At 45.9% G+C, this 27,751-nt stretch overlaps 1 protein-coding gene across 3 annotated transcripts in view; it reads right to left on the bottom strand.

Moving 5' to 3' along the window:
- Positions 1-3,478: 3,478 nt before the first annotated feature.
- The window catches only part of LOC105836790 (GATA-binding factor C), an 85,396-nt gene continuing 61,123 nt past the window's right edge, over positions 3,479-27,751 (bottom strand). The window contains exons 5-8 of one of the 3 annotated variants that reach the window (XM_036293796.1): positions 21,046-21,180; positions 10,161-10,326; positions 9,354-9,556; positions 3,479-8,625 (exon numbers count right to left, since the gene is read on the bottom strand). In XM_036293796.1, coding sequence (XP_036149689.1) covers positions 8,599-8,625; positions 9,354-9,556; positions 10,161-10,326; positions 21,046-21,180 — 531 coding nt within the window. In that variant the 3' untranslated portion in view covers positions 3,479-8,598. Of the gene's footprint in view, positions 8,626-9,353; positions 9,557-10,160; positions 10,351-21,045; positions 21,181-27,751 lie in introns of all 3 variants that reach the window. The other 2 variants (XM_036293794.1, XM_036293795.1) reach the window with 2 other exon arrangements.

The following is a 27,751-nucleotide window of genomic DNA, read 5'->3' as shown; positions in this document are numbered from 1 at the left end:
CCTCCCCTCCTCCCGTCTTCTACTTTGTTGCTCCTACACTCCCGGGCTCGCATGGACACTTGTTCTCTCCTCAAGAAATATAACAAACCGCTCTCTATCTTATTTGATACGAACCTACCGGGAGATACTCGCCGATCGCGCGGTAGATTATATTACGCGGTCCTCCCACCTCCGATGGACCCCGACGCTTACCGTTGGCCCTCAGCAATTATAATTCAACGGCTGGAACGCTGTTGCGCGATTTTCGCAGAGAGAGTTCGCGCGTTGATATACTTCTGTGTATTTTTTTTTTTTTTATAAGGTTGCATGTCGCCTCTTAAGAAGATAAGTCATAGAAAAAAAGAACACTTTTATTTTAAAAATATATCTTTGGTCTTAAAATGTAAAATAATTATTAAGCGATTAAATAGTTTGATAAATAGTTTGTACATTTTCATCAAGAAAGATATATTCTTATTATTTTATAATAATTTTCATGAATTGAAAGAAAAAAACATTGGATGGAAAGTAACAATCTTTTCACAAGAATTAGAATTTTTAATACTATTATTATTAAAATAGTCTCACAAAATTTTAATAAAATTCGAAATTTTTTTTAAAGATTTAATTATATACAAGCAAGAAATTAAATTGTTAAATAGAGTTTGCTTGTTCTAATTTGATACTAATGTTTGATAGTTTTTTTTCGTAGCAATAATTATTATAAGATATTCACTTATTCTATTCATTAAATATATAAAATAGTTTGATAAAATTTATGTAGATCATTAAAAAAAATAATCAATCACCTCACCCATTATCATTTTTTTTTATTATTTTAATCAATAATAATAGCTTTTATCTCTGTTAATACATGAAAAATTAATTACAAAATAGCACGTGCGCCAAGGCAAAGTCGATAAATCACACTTCATGGAAAAGTTGGCGGACGCCTTGTGAAAATCTGTAAACGAGTTAACTCGTTTCCCCTCGTAAGAGTCCTCTCTACTCGGACCGCGCCCGAGGATCAGCCAGCGTATCGTGCGTGATGCCACGAATAAAGTCGCGTGCGCCTATTAATAATGTTGCGGCTCCGATAGAAAACGCGGACGTCGAGAGGAATCTAGGCTGGTCATTTGTACGGGTCGCGGCCGGTTCAACAACAAACCGGCAGGCCCGGCGAATTGTCCCGGCCTGACAGTTCCATCGTGCGCAGTCGTTGCGTGCACGCGATATTTCCGAGCTTATTATGCGGACGTGCGTATCGGTCGCGTGAAATCTCCGTCCGCGATAGGAAACACCGATATCAACGCCAATGAAATCCCGAATCGGCATGTCCCATTTCCCTCAGTAGACACAATTAATGCTACAAATCTGCGCTCATAGCACTATAATTTGCTTTAATAAATGATTAAAGCAATATTTATTTTTTAATAAATAATAAAAATCACTGTATCAGTCAATGAACAATAATTTAATAGAATTATCATTTCAAATAAAAAATGATATTCGAATGAAATCTGTATGAAAATTATATTTGAAAGATACCTTTTAATTTGTAATTTATTATTTTGAAATCTTATTATTATATCTTTCTTAGACAATTATTTCTTGGTGACTGTTCGGCACACAGACGCAACTGATGCCATAATTCTAAGATTTTTGAATGACGAGAAATTTAAAATTATTAAAATTTCCGATTTTATTTGCGTTTGCATTTGAATTCTATTGTATAAGTATGTTACAATGCAAATATTTATTTCTTTCTTACGTATCTGCGTACGGATCTGCGTCAAGATACGTATCCCGGCCCCAAGAGATCCGCAGGATGACGATACAACCCTCGATCGTGACACTCGGCGTACAAATCCCACGATTGATTATTTATTTCAAGCTATGCGTTTCTGAATCTAAGTTTCACACTTGACGTGAGACTGACCCCACGTGCTTGACCCCCGCGGCAGGATATACAGAAGGGATTACCGCTCCCAAACTCCTGCCACGCCAAAGTGACTCCGCATTCACCATAGTCGAGTATCGTTCACGCGGCACCGATCCATTTCGGAGGCTTCGCTCGGTGGACATTTATCCCGACTTTCTCGACTTAAGAAAACATCGATAGGTTACGCCAGCGCGTCACTTTACAAAGTGACGTGGAAATTGGACATTTCGTAATAGTCAAAAGCGTTGCTCCGAAAAAAAGACCAAAATATGAATCGTCACGTCGATTTTCGATGAGCTGTCACATCAAATTTATCGAATTCTGTACGTTTGATGTAAAAATCATTTTTACATGGATGCTTAATCATGTAATAAAAATAAAACGTTGTCTTGTACATCATTTTCGCATTACTTTCTTTTTACTAGATGTCGTAAGCAACGTAAAAACTTTGCGTGAAACATTAAATATTCCGTATTTGTACAATTAAATTTTTACATAACATTTTAATTCTTGCGAAGTATTTCAAAAATATTTAATGGAATTTTTTAAAAATCTAGATTGATAATTCCAAGAATTTTTCACAGCTACCGTCAGAACGAGAACCCGGTTCACGTACATTTTGGGGAAGAAAAGGGGGGCGGGCATTCGTTCTCCAACGTCGTTACCACGAAAAACCTGTAGTAAACCGCAAAAAAAAAAAAGAGAATTTGGAACCACTCTGTTGACTCCGCCTCGCAGCTTGCACGAAGAAAAGGAGGATCATGTGCGCTCGTGAGAGAAGAGCTTCGGCTGGGGGTTAGATAGGTATCCCATCTCTTCTATTCCGCTACCCTAGAGAAACGGGATTACGCGAAATCCCGGTCACTTTTATAGGAAGTATATATCCTCTCTAGCCGGGGCTATCTAGGATCGTTCCTCTTCACGCGCGTTCTTCTTTTCTCCTTTCCTATCTCGCTCTTTCCTCGTCGTAGAATCCCGCGGCAGAAGGTCAACGTCGGCGATTCGGCTGCTACGATCGAACGTAAGCAGCTGCTGGCTCGGATATCTCCGACTCCGGTCCCTTTTAACCCCCGGCGAGGGCCCATCCGGACCTAATTCGCCGTGAAACGAGGAAGGTCGACTTGCGCAAAGGCGCGTAAGCAAGGATTTGGAGATTCCGACGATGACACACTCGCCTCTTACCGATTTTCTAATTCATGGAACGAGCGATCGCGCGACCTCGTGATTCCCGAGATGCCATGGGATTTAGTTTTGGGATAGTGGTTCTCTAGTTTGTCTGGAATAAAAAAAAAAGTCCAAACAAGCGAACTTGATACCTCGATAATGTTTCTCTTCATCTTTATATACAGACAAGATATATACATGTATATTTATGTGATCTATTAAGCTTAAAAGTCATATATGTACTATGATGTCTCGTGATATCCATTATTAAATAACTAATTCGTATGCAAGTTTATAATTTATTTCAAAAAATATATAAGCCAGTGATTTTTGAAACATATGAGTATGCGACAGGGTTTGGGAAGAGGTTTGAATGAAGACACGTCGCGTAATTAAGTAGATATATCACACATTTATAAATTTTCAAGTAAATACACAGTAAAGAGAGATAACGGTTACGGTACAGTTTATAGTTGGTTGCACAGAATAACCGTCCTTCATTTTAAACTCCTTCGTCCTGCATACCTTGCGCTTCAACACCTCTCTTGTTATAATAGATAAAATAATTGTATATATATATATGAATATCACTTAATCATTCGCAATCGGATCCCGCAGTGCAAAAATTCCTTCCATATACAATCACGTTCTGAAGCTGTACAAAATCTCTACAGATAATAACTTATTCGCCATAACGCGGCAAAAAAATTTATTTCTTTTAACTTATTGTTGCACTCGTTTTTATTGAAGGGATAGCATCTCAGACAGCGATTAATTGTAATAGGAGAGATAAAAAGTTCAACGCGTGACCTTTATTACGCACGTGTCGTTACAATTTATCACCTTCTTGAGCGGAGATGTATTTTCGCGAGATGTCAGTTAAAGTCGCATTAATTACTATATTTGATGCGATCGAATAAGCATGAGATCGAATGGAAAACCAATCCTGTTTGCGAGGATCGGCTATAGGACGTTCTTCCGCTATCTCTCGTCTTTTTATTGCGTGCCTCGTGAGACACGATTCCCTCCTTATTACCGAACTCATTAACACACGTAAAATATGACATCGAAGTTGTCGCGTGCAGCGATATTGATATTATCGTGTCGCGGAGATTTATTTGCGCTTCGCAATGATGATCACGGCGGCGCGGCGGCGTAATCTCGTTCGCGATTTGCTGTCTTGATTTATATGTAAACACCTTGTCCACCCACTAAGCTTCAATTAAGTTATATCTTTTAACCCGAGAAACAATTATCACCTGTTCTATAATTTATTTGAGATCATTGTGTATATAAATTTGTGTTCAATTTTTTTAAAGGAAGAATAAAAAAAAGTACGAATTCTTGATTACGATTTATTTGCTTGCTGCTGGGGTGTAAAAAAATCTAAGGTAATCCATCTAAAACTGTCTTTCTCTGTCCTGTATCTCGATATATCGCACAATTATTGTAAAATGACAAAAAGCATTATTTAATTTTATAGAAGGGAATTCACGTTTGTGTATGGTATCGTAATGAACATGTCATTTCCGATGACGTTAAAGGACTGGGATTTTCCGAGGAGCCTATTAATCCGTTACTAAAGTTACGAAACTCGAAATGGAGATTTGAACATGCAAAACGTGCTTGTAAAATACGTCCGCGCTGAACGGATTGTCTTTAAAACAAAGCAAAACAGCCTGACAAGGCTTTTGATGTCACTCATGATTAATTGCGACTAGCCGCGAAAAAACAAAAAAGAACCGCGCACGCTCTCCCGCGTGTTTGTTTTACTAACGACGTTAATAGAATTTTGCAATCTACGCGCATTGTCGGTCGACAGCATGCCGAACAATACGATCGTACTCGATCGGCGATCGCGTACGAGTTATATCATCATTGCTCGCTCGCGCGATTTATCACGCGACATCGCCATTGTTTCTGAACGCCGAAAAGAATTTAGCTCACGACGATGTTGCCCGATAATGATATTACGCGGCGCAGGCGAAATGAAATCATTAATAATTCCGTAACGATATTATTATCGGCACGCGTGATTGATTAAGAGAGAGAAAGAGAGACAGAGACCGTCGGGTTCTTTCGCTCTCCCTCTTCCGCGAGGCGTAAAGTTCATTTCGTGAGAGCCGCGACATCGTCCGAGATAACGAGATACATCATCCAAGCTCGTGACGAGAGAGAAAGGAACACGTATGCGGGAAAATAAAATCATTAATAATTCCATAATAATTTCTCCGGTTACATGGCGCGCATGATTTATTAAAGTAGAGTCGTCGCGCCTGTTGATCTTGAGTCGTCGAGGAAAATTCGTGTCGTCTCGGTGTCCGGCGACGACATTATCGGCGATCGGGAGAAAAACAACCGGATGCGATTCTATGGGGACTAAAAGTCGGGTGTTGATGTAGCAGGACAGAAGAACACGGACGGTTTTAAGCGCGAAAGGAAGAGGTGGAAGGAGAGAGAAAGAGAGAGAGAGAGAGAGAGAGAGAGAGAGAGAGAGAGAGAGAGATATGATGAGAGAAAGGGAAACTGTGAAAGACGGAGAAAGGAAGAGAATTAGAGAGAGAGCATATCGTAAACTGCTATACATAGTACATATACATATCTATAATCACATAATATTCGATTAAAGATTGGTCGGTGTGTATGCGTGATTTATCATTTAATTTATTTTAAGTTAAAACCTCTTTTTACAATGGTATCTTACAATGTGTCACTTTTTACATCCAATAAACATCCTCGCCGCACGTCCGTCACGTGCGAAAGGATCGCTCCGCCCTTATCCCTTCCCTCCCCTCGAAGTTCTCTCTCTCGACGTCTCGGCGCACCCCCAATCCTTTCCACCTCCAACCTCTCTCGCGGGTTTATGCGGATGCGATCGACCTCCCTTAAAAATCATATATATATATTTTTTGTTTTTACACAGGCTACACGCTACTTCCTAATAATACTATTAATAGATACTTCCTTCTTCTCCACCTTCCACGGCCCCCTTTTTCTTTTCCGATCTGCGGACCTCGCACGAAAATGATCACCGATTATATACCGACTTTCTTGCCCTCGCTCCCTCAGTCTTTTGGAAAATCGCCGCCACTTGTCGCACCCCCCTTCCCAACCATATGGGATCCCGAAGGGCCACCACTACCCAACGCTTGCTTCGCTTTACGTCGCGACGGGAGGAAAAAGGTACCGCGCGATATCCTCCCGAAATCACGAACATCACGAACCGCCGTCTGTCTCCCCCTGGCCTTCCCCCCTCCCGCCCTTTTTAATTCGCTTCCCTTCTCATCTTTGTATTATCTAAGTCTAATTAGTCGCAAAAAACATACGCGAGTGATAAAACCTCTAAAATCGAAAAATCACAATGTGTTCGGAACCCAAGCGAGTGAGTCTCTCACGAGTAGCGATCAATCAATGGACAATCGATCGACGATGACCGATAGCGATAATGACAATGCTAATGATCTATCCGGTATGTGTGTATGCGTGTGCGTGTGTGTGTGTGTGTGTGTCTCACCTCTCCGTACGACATCTCGTGCGTCGTGTTCACTCGCCGATGAGTCTTCAATTATATCCTGTTGACTATTTATATGCACGGTTGTTGTTTATGATGCGCAATTAGTTGCTAATTATGCACAATCACTTAATGCACGCGACGGTCGCCCGCCCGCGCGCTCCAATATATATTTATAATACATATATTTTATTTTCATTTGTATATATATACTATATTATTACAATAACGATACACAATTTCGAAGATACAAAATTTACACTTGCCTTTAGTCGCGTGTTTCTCGTGTTTTTTTTTTTTTCTCTTTGCGCCGACTGTTGCTGCTGTCTGGTGTGTGTACGTGTATACGCGTCTGAATGTACATGTGTATTTTTGTGTGGACGCCTTCGTGTCCGCCGTGACTAAATTATGAAGCTAAAACTCGTTCGTGCGATCCAGCGATCGCATCGTCGGGTCGGATCGATCGCGATCGTCGGAGGCCTCGTGTATAATTTACGAATTTATCTTCTATATCGCTTTTATTACACTTATGTGAACTATCACTAACCGGTACGACACACAGAACGGTGCTGGACCAATGGACGCCGACAGTGGACAGACAGAGGCAAGGTAAAATCGAAAGTTGTAAGGAAAAAAACGGGGGAGGGGGGGGGTGGAGAAAAGCTCGGAGGCTACCGGTGTTAATTCGCGCGATCGAGGTTCAAGCCACCTCGAGATATCGTAAAAAGGGGTTTCAATTCCTGGGAAATCAATTGCGTTTCGACTCTTCTTTGGAAAGGGACTGAATTCCGCACGCGATTGTCTTGTACCGTAAAAATGTTCTCTAAAGATGGGCCACTGCACCGGACGATCGATGTTGCGCGTTGCTTATTGCTGCTCGCGTCTCTACTTTGAGTGAAAAACGCCAGAAGGGAAAACATCAATTCTTTCTTTTTTTTATAACGAACTAGATAGCTACATAGTAATCGCTCTCTGGAAAGAGAGAACGTCTCGGACGTTCCCTTTTTCGAAGGAGTGTCGGCTAGGGATAGGACAGCGAGCTCCATAATGTTACGCCGTCTGCGAGACTGCTAATTGCCATTTTCGTTTAATTGCGGCCGAAACGGCAAAACGGGGTTTCGACGAGTCCCGGCGACTCACGCGAGCGACTTGTCCGCCGCGACGGCGAGGATCTCTGAGGGTCTCTAAACGTCCAAACGATCCCGCACCGAGTAACGCCCGTTAATAAACACACATCTCTCTCTCTCTCTCTCTCTCTCTCTCTCTCTCTCTCTCTCTCTCTCTCTCTCTCGAAATTGCACGATACCGCGTCGACTTCCGTGCGTAGCATGGAACGCGCACTTGCAGCAGCAGCAGCAGCACTCCCACGCGACTCTACGCACTCGGAATCGGATTTTGGATGGGCGCGATCGACATTCGAATCGTCCGCCCAGAATCCATCCGAGGAGTCGTCACCTAAAACAGGTCATCACACGCGCATCCGCCCTTCTCGCATGCACTCGCTCTCACACGTGTACACACACACACACACACACACACACACACACACACACACAAACACACACTCGCCCGTACGCGCGCATAATATATAAATTCTTGTATCTATATATTTATTTACATGCTATGTATCATATATAAGACTCCATACAGTAGCTGAATTTTTCCTTTGTACTTGGGGCCGGGGCCCGATGGCCCTACATAAAACTTTACATATTTACATGAGCTTTCACTTTGAGAGAGATCCGACGGGCGCTCCGACACGGGCCAAGGGGGGAGAGAGAACCGGTGGAGTCCCGGGGATCCCGTGTTCGGGATTTTCGTCGTTCGTCATCAGTGATCGATCGTGGCGCCCCTCGTCGGCGTGCGAGAAAGAGAAGAGGAGCGGCTCTCCGTGTTTAGAGCTTTTCTTTTTTTTTCGGGGGGGGGGTGGTTTCCTTTCTTTTTTTTTACATTACAACGTGACAGTGGTGGGCTGCGTCCTGAGCTGCTAGTCACTCGCGATTCATGTGTACTCCGATCGCCAGCCGGTCTGAAACCAGACAAAGATTACCACACTCTTGAGATGCTCTACTTGCCGGCCGCGAGTGAAGGCTCCCCTTTCGCGCGCGCGGTCGGCGCGATTAATATTACCGCCTGGAAACGGAGACGGACATGTGGAAACCATGCTGCACACCGGCAGCGAACATCGAAACTTAATATTTCGGAATAACGTGTCTCGAGAAAATCACGTTTACATTCTGTGCACGTCGAACTAGAACTCAGACAAGAGATTCGTACGCATTGTTCAATCTGTTCGAATAATTTAAGATAAACGAAATATCTCGAACCTTTCGAATTGTTCGATCACCTTTTTTATAGTGACACCTTTCTTACACTGAAAAAAATATTGTACGTAGCATCAATGTATATGACGTTCATTGGCTTAAAATTCATTGCTACAATAAACTTTCTTTTAATAGTATAAATATTTTCATTGTATTAATGAATTTTACGCCAATGAATGTCGTATACATTGAACATTTTTTTCGGTGTACGTAGCTGGAAATTCTCTTTCAAGCAATGTGAGATTGAAACGTTTTGGAAACCGTGGATCCGAATGACGCCGAATCACTTGAGCTATCGCGAGTTAACCGCGTTAAGCTCGGCTCACGGGTACTCGAGGGGAATCGGCAAACTCCACCGCGGTAGATCCTGATCGATTATCGGCGGCCGAGGCCTTTGGTCAATCGCCGATGGAGGTAACAATCGTGCACTCACCATTGCGTTCGTCGTGGCCGCCAGCTGCAGACCCTGAAGACTCGTCATGTGATGAGAATGGGAATGCGAATGCGAGTGCGGGTGGATGGGGGGCGGCGCCGGTGGCGCAAATCCCTGATGAAGACCTCCGGCCACGCCGACACCCGTGTGATACATGTAATGCTGCATCGCCGGATGCATCGTGTGATGATGCTGCGACGTACCTGGAACGATAATGGGAAGCGTCGCCCTTTTAAAATCCCCCTACGCGTACATGAATTTCGCATAAGAGATACCCCGGCGTGTTCTTCTCGGTCATACTGAGTCGCTTACAAAGACGATTACATCGAGAAACGACATGACAAGTGCGAATGCTCGCGCTAGGTGCGTGAGGGCCGCTAATCTAAGTTAAATTTACGTTTAACATAAATAAATCTTTTTCTCGCGGGTTAGAGATACTTCTATCTTCAGTTTCTATCGTTATATGTATTTGTAATAACGTGAGAAATTGATTTAAAACGAAACTTCAAAATGCCTTCACGGAAAGAGAGATTTTCCTAGAAGATCCAAAACATTAGCTGAATACAGATCTCAATAATTTTTTTTATTAGACCACAATTATGTAGGGCGCTGAATTTCTAATTGCTAAAATGTCAAAACTTTTTGCAGCATTGCTAATTATACTCGAAAGTTCTTCATAATTATTTCGCTGGTTCAACAAAATTATTTTCAGATCCAGGATTTAGCTAAATTTTTTTAGATACTATGGCAAAACTAGATTTGCCGTGTTGAAACTGTCATAATTTGTGATAGAAAAATTCGACTTACCCATCGGCGATCCGAATCCCGAATGGAAGGGCTTGTTGTCGAGATCAAGGTGTCCACTGGCTTTGATCATGTCGCCCATGACACCGCCGAGGCCTAAGCAGCCGCCGGCCTTCTTCTTCTTACTTTTCGACGAGAGCTTCCTGTTTCTCGTTTGGATGCCCTCCTTCTTCATCGTCAACGGCCGATTCACCTGCAACAGTCGTAGACAACAATTCGCTATAAGTACAAAGTTTATACTAAGCGCGATTCATTCCGCATGTGACAATCGCGGCTCACTCCATTGTTAGATAAAGTGCTTAACCATAAAGGAGATTTGTGATCGCGATCTCATTGATAAGGACAGTTCATTAATTGAATTTCGGGATTCTCAAAGAAAATAAAGTGATACGTAACCCAACTGCACGCCATCGCGACATTTCCGTGAGACAGTTCTAACAGAGAGAATAAAGGAACTGTACGTAATGAAGGACATGAAAAATCAGGAAGGGGTAACCGTAAAATTACCGACGCGAACAATGGTTCGCGCGGTGACGTAACCAGGAAAGAGAAGGAAGAGTATCGTCGTCGCGATCGTCTGAAGATGTTATTCATTGGAGTGCAAGGCGCGATGCGCGTTCCCTTCGTTCGACCGCGCGGCGCGATGCTCGGCAATGCGCTCCATACACTCCGGGGTCGTAAATCATCGCGTGTTGCATGTTCGACGGACGGCAGAGAGAGAGAGAGAGAGAGAGGGAGGGGGGAATACCCTTCTTTCTTCTAAACTTCAATCTCGCGATTTTTCCTCTCCTCAACGTTCCATTCGGATTCCCATATATCCGCCATGCCACGCCGCCGCTAAATCAATTCTCACTGCCAGAGCGCAGCCGGCATCCGTCCGCTCCGATCGATTTAATTTAATTTATAGTATTAGATTTGGGAAAAGAGGGCCGCCCGATTAAATCGCCCTCTCTTATTATCGTTCGCGTCCGTTATCTCAGGAATTGATTCTGGAAAAGCGATATACGCCGAAGCGCGCAGCGACGGGCGAGGGATTCGAGTAAATGCGGCGCACATCACTGACGTAATCTCCGCCGGCTCTACCAGACGAGAGCGCGCAATTAAGAAATCCGTCAGATTCCTGGTAGCCGGTGCAATTAACGAATCGACAGTCCTCAAGCACAATTCGCGAGAGAGAGAAGGCTACGTCACCGTTGCGCATCTTGCGCGACCACGCCTCGAAGAGGCGCCGCGGCGGTATCGTTTCTTGTGTCGGGAATAGGGGGGGGGGGGGAGAGGCGCAGGAGGTCGTCGGCTTTTCATTTCGATCGAAATTAACGACAATAATTGCTTGCTAAAAATAAACGGATCCTTGAACTCGATTTATATCCATTTCCACCGACGTGCATTTACTCTGATCTCGATTTAAGTTAATTTCCATCTTTTCCTAATTGTACGAATTAAAATAGGTTAAGCTAGTTGAGCTACGTTGAACTCGTAAAACGCAGAGTTTTAAATTTATTATTAATTAAAAATGTTACGTATAACAAAATAGATTTCTTTTAATTTCTAATATTTAAGAATTAGTCTTTTATGTTTCAGACTTGTCTCGGTTTGTGCCTAATTATTTACGCAGAACTTGCGCCGAAAAAGATCGACGAATAAAATCACTGACTTAAGCACTGTTGTCTTTGCGACAATAATATATTATTGTCCGAAAGGAAAATTGAGTCGCGCTACGGCATTTGTTTCGGCCGACACGAAAACGCATAGAAATGCATAGACGGAGATGCGGGTCGCATTTGTTCTGTTTGTAATATGAAAATTATCTTCGGGAAAAGGGATAACGACCACGTAGAGAACGAAAAAAAAAAAAAGAAAAGAAGGAAGTCCGGTGCGGGCGCGCGCGGCTTCGGGCACTTTTATTAATTAATTCATTACTTACACACCGATGCCCAACGCAGGCGCACGTTGTTCGCGATGCATCATTCATCGGCATGAAAGCGTATTCGCGCGCGGCACGCACACACTCGCGAAGGAGAAGACACAACCTGCGCCGTATCTATTTATGTAAGGGGTGATCGCGCTGGAAGGAAAATTACTACCTTTCAATTGCATCTTCGAAAGAGAGGAATTGAAAGAATGACAAAATTCAATCGTTATGCGCCGCGCCAATGAATATGCGATTATCTGAAACACGGGGAATATCGGAGAAATCAGCTGTAAAGTAAAATGGAAGTGTCGGCGAGAAGCAAGTAAATAAAATTGAACTCCGATACACGGACCCGCGATAATCAACAAGATAAATCGTAGAATCGGACGAAAGTACAGCTTGGTACAGCGAAAGTCGTATTTAATAGCGGTTTAAAGATTAAATAATCGTAGAAAAATACACTTTGCGAAAGAAAGAAGCGTAGCGACGGACGAGGAGGATCTTAATTATCGGTTCACCCTGTACATTCGGCGAAGCCTAACGTTCGCATGTGTGTATGTGTGCGGAGATGCACGCGCGCTCCGTGCGGTGCTTAAGTACGAAATAAGTATGGTATGCAAGTGTTGTGTATTGCATCGGGTCGGGCCGGTAGGAGGTAGGGGGCGGGGGCGGGGAGGGAATCGCGCGGCGCTTTGTAGTCGCCGCGACGTGACACAACTGCCAACTTGGGGGAAAAGGTTCCCGGTATTGCGCTGGACGATGCGAAGAAGGTGATGGTGTGAGTGCGTACGCGCGTAGAGGCGCATCATCCTCCCTTCCCTCCCCCTTCAGCGGATTTGACCGCCCGCAGCCCTTGTCGCGATTGTTTTTTTTTTGTTTCGCACCACCCATAGCCCGGCGCGGCACCGGCGGCGTCCAGACGGTCAACGACACTTTTCGGAATTACGCAATTGGCCGAATTTGCCGAATTAACGGCCGCTCTCGCTGCCTTAGGATGAAACGCGCGGCGACTCTTTGCGGCACTTTTTTCTTCTACACCCAGCGAACGAGATACTGACTCGTGCGACGAAAAGTTTTGCACGATAATCAGGCACGAGGCGATAAATCTCACGGTTCGCTGCGAGAGAAAAAAATATCAAGATGTCATTCTCCGGTAGCAAATAAGGTGAATAATTCGGTGATTAAACGTGTTTCTATATTCGGACGCGGAAATTTTTTAAAAATAATATTAAAACTCAGTTGCAATCTTTAAATAATTAAGATATTTATAAGATAAGTTATTTAAATATTATAAAAACTTTAAATAAATTTTAAAAGAATAAATTTGTTACACAACTAGGTTTCAAAAAATCCAATAAAAAAAAAGGAAAGCTTTTAAATTATAATTCTTGTTATCTGAAATATATTAAATAAATATATGAGTATTATGATACCTTGCTACATTAGCTCTGCCTCGTTACGTTAAGATACGTATGAAGTACCAACTACTCGTTAATGTATATCTTTTAATGAGCGACAAAGCGAGACCCAGATGAGCGGTCGAGAGAACGACTCAGGAAAAACGAGCGGACGTAAAGGTAGAAAGCTCGAACCAATTTGAATACAATACCGACGGATTTAATAGGAACCACCGGAGGTTCGTGGGAGTTCGCGAGTGTCCGAAAGTGCGAGGTGCAAAAACAAAAGAGAGACGAGGAGAGAAAGGGAAGCGAAGGGGAGCCGCATCTAATCGGAAGAGGGTAAGAAAAAGAAAGAGAAAGGAAAGAGAGAAAGAGAGAGAAAGGCGAAAGATAAAGACTGCCGCGAGATAAGGTGGAAGGATGGACGAGGTGGAGGAAAGACTGGGAGTTCGTATGCAGATTGATGTGATCGCACACGATGCAACGTGCACGCGGATCGCATGCGAAATTGCATCGCGCGGATGCGACCGAATGAATGAAAAATCTTAGTCGGCCCGGAAAGTCAGCGGCAACGACTAAACGGCTAAACGAATTCTCTCGCGATCGCGTTCCCGCACTCGTCCGGAAACTACCGGCGAATTTCAAGTGCGGCGCGGCGACTCCACGGTGTGTGACAATAGCACGAATAATAATGCTCCGCGAAGCAATAATTACGACCGTTTCGCAGCGCCCGTTTGATGGCAGATAATCCTAACCGACGTTGATGAAACCATGTAACTTCCTTATCGATCTTAACAGAATTATAAGCTGAGAATTATTTACGAACTTCATAAAGATCGAAGATCTCACGTCTTTACCCAGTGGACGTGGAAACGTGCGCGCGTGCGCGCGCAGTCTGTGTAAGTGATTTAAGATTTTCCGCGACAAAGAGTCGCGTATAATTAAAACCAGATAACGGCGGATCCGACACGGCGCGAGCGCAGAGGTAATAATAACAGAAGCTCATAATCTACTCGTAGGAATTTCCATTGCTTATTAAGAGAACGAGAGAGAGAGAGAGAAAGAGAGAGAGAGAAGGTAATGAAATAGGACGAAGACCTACACAGCGCATATCTGCGAAGGTGGAGAGGAAGATGACTGGAGGACAACCGGGGAGTCCTCCTCACGTAGAACAGAGGCACCTTGTCTTTTCCGATACGGATCTCGATCTCGTCGGTCGCTGTTGCGCGTGTTGCGGCGGTGTGTGCGTGTTGCGCGCGTATGTACCGCGGATAGAATATATATATATATATATCTGACACTGTGATTGACCGATAAGAGAAATAATTTTAGGACCGCTCCGTTCTGTCTCTCCCTCCCCCCCCCCCCGCCAGTTGTCTTGAAAAAGAAGCTTGCGACAGAAGGATCGTTACGCCTCGAGACGGGACTTAAGGCAGAGAAAAAAAAAACCCGTTGCAGCGCTTCGTGGTAAATAGGCTTCGTCGTTTATTTTCCCCCTTTCGAGACATCTTGAATTTTGACGGCTGAAATCTAACAACGATGATTTTTCGGAAAATTTTAACAAATCCAAAGTGCGAATTCAACTCGTAAGAGAAAGGTAAAGGGTGCAAGGTGTGAAAATTCTCCCTTCGGCAGGTGAACAGTTCCCCGTCAAATTATACGACTGCGTTATGTTAATTCCGCATTTTGCAGTCGCGACACACGCCGGAAGGTAACTCCATGAAGATACCGAGGTCTCTCTCTCTCTCTCTCCGCGGTTGATAAAAGGGCCGATTTGCGAGGAAGTTGTAAAATCGAATTACGCAGAAGTCCGAATTACATCGAAGTCCGTTTGGTGCCACTTGATATGCTCGTGACGATCCCTCGTATAAAGCCATCGCGGCATAAATCCATTTGCAGGAATTCGACGATAATTCTCAGTCTTTAAACGCATCTGTGATAAATATGACAATTGCAAGAGAGTTCTTTCTTATTTTCGGAAATATTGTTGATGTCACGTTAGAGTCTTCTTTTTCCATTCTGAATGCGTCTATCGCCTTTCCAACTGTCGAGGAGAGGCGAGACAGACCGCCTCGTTTAGGCCTGCAACACTTTGCAGAACAAAGAAATTGCGAGATTTACAGACGCGATTCGGGGGCCTCGCAGTCAACAATGTTGCTGCGGCATCGATGCGAACCTGATCGCGAATTCCCATCCGTTCCTTCCTTTCTCGGAAACTGAAACGCACCGGCAAAACACATCGACACATTGTTTGCCATGGACTAATCCTCGCGGTACCGTGTAACACTAGAAGTTTTGGCGCCTCTCGGACTCGGGGGCGGCCCATGGCCTCGGCGTGATCTCGGTGTACGAGGGATCTCGAGAGGTCCGGGTTCCCTAAACCAGGAGGTCCTTCCGCGTGACGGCTGGTGTCAGCGGCATCTTGGATTACAGCTGACTTTGTTATTGTAAGCAAGTCGGGGGGGCCCCGTATTCCCGCGCTACTTTGTCGGGGATGGTCCCGAATTTTTATCGAGCAACCTTGTAGAATTAATGAGTATCTCGGATCGGCATCCGGTGCCTTTGTTTACGACCGAAAATAGTCGCGGAAGACGGGGCTTACATCGGAGACTTTCTCTCGCAGATCTAATCGACAAAGGTAGACACCTTTGTCGACCGATCACCTACTTTTTACCAAGCCCCATACGTATCGCGATGTATAATAACGCTTCACTAATCATAGAGAACCTTCACGACGTTAGATTATTCGAGTTTATCCCCCCTCAGAAATTATTCAGGGGATAAACAGATTATTCCTATTCGAATTCTGCTACGTGTAGCCAAGTAGGCTTAAGAGTTTTGTGCCTCTGTAGATTTTTTTCTTACCTTATCCGTTTAGCGATACGATGAAATTTTATTTTCCACCTAGCTTGAAAGCTATACTTGCAGAGACGCAGAGAATTCCAGCTAGCCCACGAAAGTCGAGCGTGACCTTGCTGACCCCCGCATAGCCGTGCCTCGCGTGAGGTTGGTTTCGGGCGACGATTAGCATATTCCGAGCACCCGGTAGCTCGGTGTTTGGGCACGAATAATCCATGTATTTTCAAGCGAAGAGCCGTGCCGAGTCGCGTGTGCGTGTTTGAGTTTAGCCACGGAGCGCTATCGGTCTGCTCTATCTTAACGACGCCAGATCTGTCGTTCTCCACCTTCCTTCGCCCCCGCCGACGACCTGTCGGAGATCTCACGAGAGAAGTCGGAGAGAAGAGAATGAGAAAGAGAGAGAGAGAAACTCGGCGTGAGAGACGGCACAAGTACGAGAGAGGTATACGGGAAGAGAAATACGTCTGCCACCGAAATGATTGATTCGTCGCGGTCTTCCCTATCGAAGGCGAAACTCCGGAAACAACTTTCACGATAATATCTCCCGATAAAAATCTCCGCGAGCTGAAACGGTAATTGAACGTTAACTTCCACGTTCTGGCAATTAACAATAATTCCGAAATAATTTAACGATTCGATCGGGATGATTTTGCTTGTGCATTTTGATATTGACAATGGCATGTCAATGAAGGAAAAGTACCCGCTGCAAAAATATCTACAAAAGCGAAAATCTTTTATGCGATTCAGAAAACTAATTTTTTATAAACACCCGAGAGCGGCTAAGGTTACACCGCGCGTCTATTTTTAATTGATCGAGAGGAGAATTTCCATTCGATCTTTGACACTCGACTAGCACGAGGAGATCTCTGGGGATCATCTTGAGATATCATTGAATCGCCGCGTGTACGCCGTCCCGATTGTCGAAAGTGCGTGTGCGTCGGCATCGACTATTTCGAGAGCCGTCTCCTCGGCTCGAACCTCGCCTCGTCCATTTCTTCCCTCGCATCTTTAAGCCGTGGAGGAAGAAAAGATTCGGACACTCGAGGCCCCGGCGCTAAGACTGTAATGTGTCGGCTTAACGTCAACGGAGACAGTCACCTATTCCAACCACTCGTGGGCCGTGGCTATCTTGCGTGCGCGCGCGTGTGTGTGTGTGGTGTGTGTGTGTGTGTGTGTGCACGTGTCACGAATCACGCGCGAGCGTACGCTCGACTGACGCGCGAGGAATCCGCGCGAGTGTTGTACGAATGCCACGAGGATTAAAGAAAAAAAAAAAGGAAAAATCAGAAACTTGTAAAATCTTGTCGTAGGTATAAGCGTCTTGGAGTTTTCGCTTTCTCATCGACATATTGTTCCATACAAACATAATATATTGTGTTACATGGACCAATCGTTAATACCAGTCGCAAAAAGAATTTCTTAACGCAACAAATGCAGTCAAATTAATTCGCGTGATCTTTTAGCGCGACCGATTAAAAAATGTAGATAAGCTGCGACTCGTAGAAAGTCGGAACGTCGCACGGCCGTTTCGCGAAGCTGAAACAGAGGCAGAAGAGGGGAGGCAGACGACGAGACGGGGAATTAGATTCCACGGTAGAGGAATCGACAATGGGTATCGAGAGGCTCGATGACAATGGCAACTCGATACTTCGTTTACCGCGGTCGTCCGGCTTTTCATTCTCCGGGACGAGGCGAAGAGCGACGCCGACCGACGACGCCACGGCGAACCAGCGTCGCTTGGTCCGGGGGTACGACCTTTTGCCTCCGCTCTACGTCGAAAGAAAGCGTTTCATTGCGCGCACGCTCGTCGGCTCGATTCGCCGTGTAATGGTAGGCCCTTTTGTCGGCCCTCTCGCTTTTGAAAAACCTCGTGTCGCGTCCTATCCGCCACGAGGAAAGTTTTCTCGGGATATTAAGTATCCATTACTCCGGCCTCACGTTTCTCCCTATGCAATATCTCTCTTTCTCTCTTACACTTCCTAAGGACGTTTCTCTCTTTTCCCTTCCCGAGGGACCGTGTCTCTCCGCCGTCGAAGACGTCGCCGTGGAGGAAGCGGAAGCGGGCGTATTCGGGAAACGGCAAATGTTTCTTCCGAAGTGCGGAACAATCGGAGTTGCCGTGGTCGTGGGAAGGGACCCGATTGAAATCGGTCGCTGCTCAGCAAAGAGACTTCTCATTTCCGCGAGGCGAACGGCGCTGCGTTCGCCTTGCGATCGCTCGCCCCCCCTTTCCCGCGGGCATCCATTCGGGATGCCGGATGCTCGTCATTAAATCCCTCATACATTAATACAGTCTCAAAGTGGCGAGTACACGAAATGTAGCTGCGTACCAGTGTAAAAAAAAAAGTCGTAACGTGACGATATAAAACCTATAGGCGATTCATTGGACCGATAGAAGTCACTTTTTTTTTTTACAAGTCTTTGCGCTTTAAAATTATATGAACGCGGACAAGTGAGGCACAATATTTTAGATCCGAACAGTTCGGCCAATTTGCAATTTATTATTTCAATATTTTTCTTAAACAATATTCTTTTTGCTGGTAATCGTAAATCAGCGACTACCTGTATCGAACGTGCGAAACGCGCGCGTAACGACAGGCTGCAATCACTAACGAGTGCGGCGTTTCTATTTCTGAAATTCGGTAGTAGCTCATCAGTTTTCTTGCGCGTCGAGCAAGAACGGATGTTCAGGACAAGTAAGTCTAGAAATCCGCGGTCGTCCTCGTGAAGACGCAAGAAACGGCTCACGGCTCTCCCCCTACCCCCCCGCGTGCGTCTCAGGGGCGTATCCGTGTCTGGCTGCTGCGCATCTTGATTTCCACAGTCGGCGCAATCTCTCCTAAGCTAATCGCGATAAGGTCGAAGGGAAAAGAGGGAGCCCGGAGAGCGCGTCTGGTGAAAGAGGATTCATTTGCAGCGCGCGCTAATTGGCTCGCGATTTCTCTTTGCGCGCCACGGACATTCGTCACGTTTCCCCTCCCCCCTTCCCCCGTCACAGTGGGGCTGCTGCTGCTGCTCTTTCTGCCTCGCCGATCCCCCGCCGCCCGTGACGCGGAAACAAGGTGATGCACTGTGCGGGTCCATCGCCGAGCAAATCGTCCGTCCGAATTTACGCGGCTTTTTTTTCCTTTATCCCATCTGCTCTCCAGTCCGCCAGTTTATCGCGCGCTTAATCTCGTCGCGATAATGCTGCTGCTGCTGCTGCTACTGCTGCCGAGAACTTCTCGGGAGATCGGGAGGCGACCATGAATTATTACATTATTGGCTTGCGAAGGGGAGATTTCTTCTAATAAGCGAGGATCCTTTTATGGCGCAAATAGGGAGAAAAATAAAAATATCTACTAGAGAGTAGATAGTCATAGAGAGTATTTTAATCGCCTAAATGTAAAACGTTCGAAATTTCTTTATTGTACCGAAATGTCAGCGATAAATCCCGGGGAAGTAGAGACCGCACGTGCCCGTTCCTTTGCGCGCGAAATGCACCTCGTAGCCTTAAAAATCAGACAGTCCGTTTGCCCGAAATACAAACGGCACGCGAGGAACGGCGCGCGCGTTTTATCTCGTGAGCTCGTTAACTTCGTGAAATTCCTGAGAGACCGTCGCGACGCGTGTCTCGCCTATTAAGGCCGTCGCCCACACGCTCTCGGTCATCTTCGAGATTTCCGTCTCGCGGAAGTCCACCGGCAACAGCATCAGCGAGCGACAAACAGAGCGTCCGACCGTCGCGCCGTCGTCGTCGTCGTCGCGCGAGGGTGAAATATCGTTTTCGACGAGGAGAGAAAAGAAACGGGGGAGGGAAAGGGGGAGAAAAACGACGTTCTCTCGCTCCGGCTCTCCCCCTCCCATCTCGATCACGTTTATCGCGTCCTCCCCCTTCGCGCCGCGGCGCTCGCTTCCGGCGCTTCCGGTGTCACACGCCGTTGAGCACGCTCCACCCCTTCCAGGCGGCCCCGTGTACGTGTGTAAGGACCACGTCCGGCAAACCAGAAAGCATCCTAATTGTTGGTACAACACCGGCGGTCCCCCCTCCGCGGCGGTGCGCCTTCATTGTCTCTCGAGGGAAACCGCTCGTGTGCGTCGTGTGGGTGTTTGTGTGTTTGCAAACGGCCACCCGCGCTTCCGACGGGAACAGCGTTGTAATACGGCGAAGGGAATACGAAGATTTTCTTCCACGTCGAGTTTCCTGCGAATCGTCTACGCGATGTGCCCCAGATTCCTAAAGCGACCACCAGGTCGCTCAATATTATTGCACAAAATTATTGATCGTCTGGATCGTCTACATCATCGTTTTGCATTGTCTAGAGGAATATTGTATAATATTATTAAACGTCTACCGTAGATTCGCCTACTGCGAATGAAACTTGCGTAGAACGCTTTATATCTGTCAGTCCCGTTGACAAAATACATGAAATAGAAAATCACTTGTCAAGTTTATCACGTGAGATGTTGAAACGATATCGTTCGAAAGATAATTTTGATGCCCGCGCGATTGGGAATTAATTAAGGACTCAAAGACTGCCAAAGTGGCGTGCAAAAGAGTAACTCTCTCCGCCTCAATTAATCGGCTAATTAATGTGTCGTTTGTACATGGAGCGAGCCGCAAAGTCGGCGCAGAATCCGCCGGCCTGACAATAAAGTTTCATTCAAACAAGCACAAGCCCCTTGCCGATTTCGCGGCGCGGGCGAGTAATAAATTAATGAGCGTTATTATACTCACGTTGTGCAACTTGTAGTAGAGCCCGCAAGCGTTGCAGACCGGCTCGCCGGCCTGGTTCCTCCGCCAGAGGGTCGTCGTGGCCGTCTTGCAGTTGGCGCAGCTGGTGCCCGCCCGTCTCGCCGCACTCTGCAGCGACAGTTTTGGAAAAGAGAAGACACAGATATCACACCCGTAACGTTGGCGTCGCAGACGATCGTTCGCGCGGACGATCATCTCGGCTAGATTTAACCCAAGCAATATTATGATACTTCTTGTTAATTTATGTTTATTAAATTTTTTCTTCAGCTACAAACAAAGTTGTAAAACGAATAATATTGTGACACTACATGGCTACTAAATATTTATGTGATATAAATTAAAATATTAGTAATACAGAGCATAAAATCTTTGCTAGGGTTAAATCTGTTTATCGATATTTTAATTTAAATGTTTCAATCTACTTAGCATATACAAACATTGTATTGACACAATCAGAAAAATGGCGAGGAAATATTACCATAACTAAATGAAAAATTCTGCATACTTAAAACAGCGGATTCGTTAATTGATCTTCCTTTTATCAATTATCATGCACATGTTAATTTTTACAAATGCAACTCGAAAACGAGAAACATTCTTCACGTAACACGCATACTTCTCAAATGCTCGTCGAATAAATTGTTTCAAGAAATACACGGCCCATGTGGTAAGCGCAATCAGACGAGAAAGGATTACAAGATAAATTATTTCCGCGCAGCGGAATGAAATACTCTCCTCAAGTATGCTCGAGTCTGTCTACTCCCACGCCAGAAGCGCATTCGATCCGTCGGCTTATGCGCGGAATCAAAAAGCCACAAGCTTGACGCGGGTTAGCGTGACACATCAACCCCTCCAAATCCCTCCCGGTTGACTGGCTGGTTGCCTGCCCGCTGGCAGAGCTGCCAGATTTTGCCGGGTTGCCCGGCACGGTAGGCCGACGCATGCGCTTACGAGTTGAAATACAGTAACGTATCACAAATCTGTAGACTCTTGTGACTACACACTCAGGTGTGCGTGGATAAGTAGAGAGTAGAATGTTCACATAATGATAAAAAATACACATTTTTCTGTAATTAAGAAAAATATTTTATTTGGCAAAAATACTACTGAGATATCCTCTGTACTGAGAGTACTGGGCCCGCCAAAATTAAGCGCCCATAATACACATAACTGTATTTGCCATCCATTACACATGCGCGGCTTGACCCATGGCGGGGGGTCTGGCAGCACTGCCCGCTGGTCGGATCGACGTGTCGGAGAGAAGAGCAGAGAGATCGATAGGAGAGGAGAGCAAGGAGCTTATCGTAGGGAAGCGGGCCTCCTCCCATTCTTGAGGAGTGGGAAACTCGAAAACTCGGTCCCGCCGAATTGTACACCTGTATACCCTCGTCGACGGCATGCGAGTGGCAAACACTTAACGAAAAGAAGCGGGATCCGTTTTATCCCTCGGGGACTAACCGCGGCTTATTTCACGGCGTCTCCTGGCGCGGCGCAACGCGCCGCGCGAATGCACTCTCGAGCGTTAAAGAGAAAGAAAGAGAGAGAGAGAGGGGGGGGGGGGACGGGAGCAGGTATCCTGTCGCCGTCGGATCTGTATTATAAAATGCTCTCCTCTCCGATCCCTCCCCGGTTGCACGGTGTATTCTACCTTTCACTTCTACCCTCGTCTCTCTTTTTCTCCGGTTCTTCCTGTTGAACCACTTAACCGTTAATGGATGATACTGTTACCGAAAACTGCGCGCCGCAGGTAAATTTCGGGCGCATCGCGCAATGGACGTTGACCGAGACGAATTAATGGACGGTATTATTAAGACCTTTTGAGATTACGGGCTTTGAATTATTATCGCTAGGCGATGATGAGGTGCTACTCAACGATTTCTACCTCGATTATTTTTAACTGTTAATTGATGTAAAGTAATTATTTCGAAATCTTACCGCGCGCGTTTTAAGCCCAGCGTACCCGTAATCTTGAATCGATGTCCCGTACTCGTGTATGATAAATTTTATTTACATGTCGTATGGCATTGTTTAAAACTTTGTACATATATAAAAGAAAAAAATCAATCACCGCGCGCCAAGATAATAGCGGTGACGGCGCGCATAAGATGTTTCTTTTACGAAAGGCGCCCACCTCTGACCCTCCACTTTCGCCCCCTGTTCACCCCTACTCACAAACCACTTAACCCTCCTCCCCCTGCCCCCCTCTCCAAGATGACACTGCACCCCGGCACTCTGGAGAGGCAGGGCATCGTCGAGCGAAACTATACCTGCGTCATTGTCGGCGAAAGCACAAAATACAGGGGAAACCTCCCGCCCGCCGGCTGGCATAATAGCGAGCTTATTGAAATTTCTTTGAGCGAGAGGGATAGCGCGCGTGTGTCTCCTCATGCAGGACATAAAACTGTCCTCCCTCGACCCGTACGTTACGTCACACACAATGAACTCTGAGACAGTAGGCAACCGAGTGTCTCTCCGTTTTTTTTTCCTCTCTCGCAACGTTTTTCCAAGAGATCCCCTCCTCTTTCGAGCGCAGTCTCGCGTTCTGTCGATATTCGGGGACATATTCGCGGATCAGTGCGTGATCGAGGGCTCGCAGTTTCCGGGATGGTCGGTGCGCGCTTGGTTATTGTAGCGAACGTCGTGAAAAAAAAAAAGATTTCAGAGATCGAGAGATACGCGGCACAACTGCCAAACGCAATTATATCACGGAGACGTTACCTTCTACAAAGAATATTATATTAATATAAATTAATAACGTTTTTTTTTGGCTTTTCAGTCGTTCACCTTTAACGACTTTCGCTTTTAACGCGCGACGAATTTGCGCTATCTCGGTAAAATCTATCGTTCTTCGATCCACTTTTGTCCCGGCGTCCATCGCGAGAGCGGACCCTTGTTTACCTCGAGAATGAAGCGCAAGGGTCGAAAGGCATGGAAAGGAGGTTCGGGAAGAGAGAGAGAGAAGGTAGGTATACGGTGCGGTGTGTAATCATGCCTTATCTGGCGGATCTTATCAACCCTTGCGCGTAGCAAAAGGGGCCCGCGGGGTGCGCTCGCGTTGCCGGGAGAAGCCCTCCGCCCCGGAATCAATACGCGGAGAGCCACCTCATCAATATAGCCGCGCTGCTATCTGCTCTAGATCTTTGACACCCTCGCCCCTTCGGGCGGGGGGGTTGGGACAATCCGAAAATCGCCGACCGGCACCTACCGGCCATCACGTCGCGCGGCTAATGGTTATTAAACGAGGACGAGAGAGTTTCCAGGCGAGCGGGTTTTGACTGTCCGGGGGATCATTAGCAAATGGAGAATGATTCGACGACGGTGGAGAAGCACAGAATATGGCGTGAAATACAATCCTCTCTCTCTCTCTTTTTCTCTCGAGTGAAATCGTCAAAGGCGATATTCGCATTCATTTGGAATATGAAGCCGTATTTCGGTATTCAATCTATTTCTAAGCAGTCATTAACGGGCGTCATTTATTCAGTCGAGACACATTTGACTCGACTGAATTTATTCTCAAGTTGGAAATTCATCCCGTCGCTCGTTACGACACGGAATTATTTCTGCTGGTTACACGGATCTCTCTCGAGGTATCGCTGTGCGGCTCGGCCGCTCCCGACGACGTTGCATCCGAATGTTCCCTCGTGCGAGAACGACTGACTGGTCAGGCACGGTCGTGCACGCATTGCTGGGCGATTAGACCTCTGAAAGTATTCGTTCTCCACGGTAAGTCCTGTCCCTGCCCTGCCCTGCCCGGTCCGCACAGGACAGGAGTCTCTCTCTCTCTCTCTCTCTTTCGCGCGTCGGCGGTAACGTCGACGTCGACGTCGAATCGGAGCTCTCGGGAGGAGAGATAGTCGCGCCTAGTGTCCACGGCGAATTTATTTAACTTGCGCTTATGTATCCCGCACGAAGGACGGACTCCCGGGTAATTGCCCCCGCGCGTATCGGAAACTCGCGCGCGCGCGCGCGCGAGTGAGCGTGGGACAATACTTTATCATCCGCTGCTGCCGGGTGCGTTTGGAACCGGTTGCCTCCAGAAGGCAGAGCTCCGGACACTGACGGATATGACATTTCTGAAGTTCGCGGCGATCTACGTCTCTCCCGTCCCTTTATTCCTATTTTATCTCCCTTCTCTTGCTTTCTTTTTCCGCCGCTACTCTTGCATCAACCCCCCCCTTCCCCCTCCCGCTCCCCTTTCTTTCCCACTGGCCTCGGATCCGCAGTCGTCAGTCTTTCTCCTCCTCGCTCTCCTCTTTTCTTTTTTTTTCTCCTCTTCCTTCTCTCTCGACCTCGCGTTTTCCTCATTCGTTTTGTTTCACCCCCTCGTTGCCACCCCAACGGCGTACATCGACTCGCTTCAACGTCTCGAGGAGAAAGAGGAGGAGATGGAGAGAAGAGGGAAAGAGAGATCTCTTTCGCTCTCTCTTTCTCTCTCTCTCTCGACGAATCGTACTTTTATTTGCCTTCGGTCTTCGTGCCTTCTTCGAGCGAGCGAATGAGTAAGACGACTTGAAGAATGCGTCATTCTCGAAATTGAAAACTGGATTATCGGCTTCGACGTTCGGTCCGGCGGCCTATAAAGACGGTCAAGCTCAATCATACGTTCGGTGACTATAAGTTCTGAAATAAATACGCATTTCTTATCGTCAAGATATACAAGCGTATCAATTATTATAAAATAATCAAACGTTATGTGGTTTAATAATGATCTCAACTCTATATTATATCTGTTAATAATTTAACAGACAAACCCGTATACGCGTATTATCTAAGATTGACTGTACAAATTTTTATGAACAACGTTACATTTAAATTGGCTATGCCATATTCTAATTAATAAATATTGCATTTAGTACATGCGAACAGTTCTCTTAAAAAGGCCTTTGTTTTTTTATCGACATTTAAAATACTTCTTAAGCTTATTAAGATACGTGCTACTCGATATTATGCAAAATAGTTCAATTAAGTCTTTAAAGAAATGCCACGAGATGTTTTTCCGACATGCGTCTGTCTGAAAACGACGTTTTTGATAAAAACAAAAATATGACGCTACGACGAGAAGTGACAGAAATGCTGTTACGTCCGCTTATCACGGTAATCCTTTAATGCGCTAATCCTGTAAGGAGATGAAAACGAGACGAAGAAGAAGGCTGTCCGGAGAATACAGCTACCGATATCAATACCAACGCGATTGCGTGAGATCGCGGGATCTGTCTGCTCCGGCCAGACCATTATACATTATTAATTAGCTCGATGTGCTGATTAATGATCGGACTCTCGATAATCCTAATAATGCTATACGCAATGCACTTTTCTGTAGATGAGGCTACTCGAAGATCCCGCCAGGAGAATTCCAACCGATATTTCAATCAAACGGGTTAACGTCGAGAGTTCGCATCAAGATGCGCAAGATTATTAAATTCTAGAAATTAATCTGACAAAAAAATCTTACTGCGTACGAGGTGATAATTAGTTCCTTCAAATCGTTACATCAATGGTTAGATATACATATAATGTAAAAATATTCCACGGCGCTCGCAAGTAAATGTCTTCATATTAACATAGTCCCACGAGTCCTATCTGCGAAATGAATAACAATCAAATTAGTCATTAGATGATTAATGGATACTCCGAGGATGTCTTCGTCGCTCGCGCGATCGCTTCTGAGAAGCCGATCTTCATTCGGAAGAGCGGCAGGCTCGATGTGCTCGTCTCCTATGCGCGTCTCCGTTTGCCCGACAGACGTGTCGTTTCGACAATAATTACCTACTCTCCCGATGTCGCGTGTCATCACCGATCGATAACACGCTGGCAATTAATTTTGAAAAATCGTCTCGCTCGACATACCGGTTCCGTCGCGCGTAAATCGCCACAGTCCTTTCGTTCCCCAATTGAAAAATTGCACGATCTCTGATGCCTCGGGGAAGGACCCCTTTTCATCACTTTCGGAGGTTCGGAACAATTGAAATTTAGAATTCGCCGACTCGCGTCGAGTGTAACTACGGTATCGATTTCTCCAAGACGTTTCAGGCGTTTTTTTGGGGGGGATCGTTAGTGAGCCTCGTCTGTGGTGCCGTCCGCGTTTCGAAAGGGAGAACGTCGGAGATCTGCATTCATCAGGGATCAGCAACGAAATCGGCTGACACTTTTCCGCGCGCGCAGCTCCGCATTGCGCGCCAGAGAGAGACTATCGTTTTACGAGCGTAGCCTCGATAACGATCTCCGTGTATCCTTGACTAAATCGTGACTAGAAGCGGCAGGGAGCGGGCGGACAGAGCGTGCCGATACACGCTCGGTTACAAACATTGTTCCCGGGATACAAATTGCAGCAGCAGCAGCAGAAGTAACAGGTAATGATAGGGCGGAATAAATAATAGGAAGCGCGAGTGACAGTCACGGAGAATAAAAGAAGATCGGAAAAGGCAGTGAGCCAATTTCTCAGTCGCTGTTTCTTTCTCGTGAAAGAAAAGGAGGGGGAGGATTCCCTCGGAGCGGAAGGAGCGTGCGCTTGCTTTTATTCGCGTTATTATTCGAAAGTAGCTGGACCGGATTCCGTTTTGCGATCTTTGCGCGCGAACGGTCTCGCGTCCGGATGCAAAGAAACAGCCTCTCTGTGTTATGTGTGCTCGCGCGCGACCGCGACCGATTTTGTCGACCACGTGGAACCGGCTCTCGGCAGGGCTCTAGC

The sequence above is a fragment of the Monomorium pharaonis genome, chromosome 11 (genome assembly GCF_013373865.1).
Source record: "Monomorium pharaonis isolate MP-MQ-018 chromosome 11, ASM1337386v2, whole genome shotgun sequence".
In the NCBI taxonomy this organism is placed as follows: domain Eukaryota; kingdom Metazoa; phylum Arthropoda; class Insecta; order Hymenoptera; family Formicidae; genus Monomorium; species Monomorium pharaonis.
This window is presented reverse-complemented; position numbering and strand designations above follow the sequence as displayed.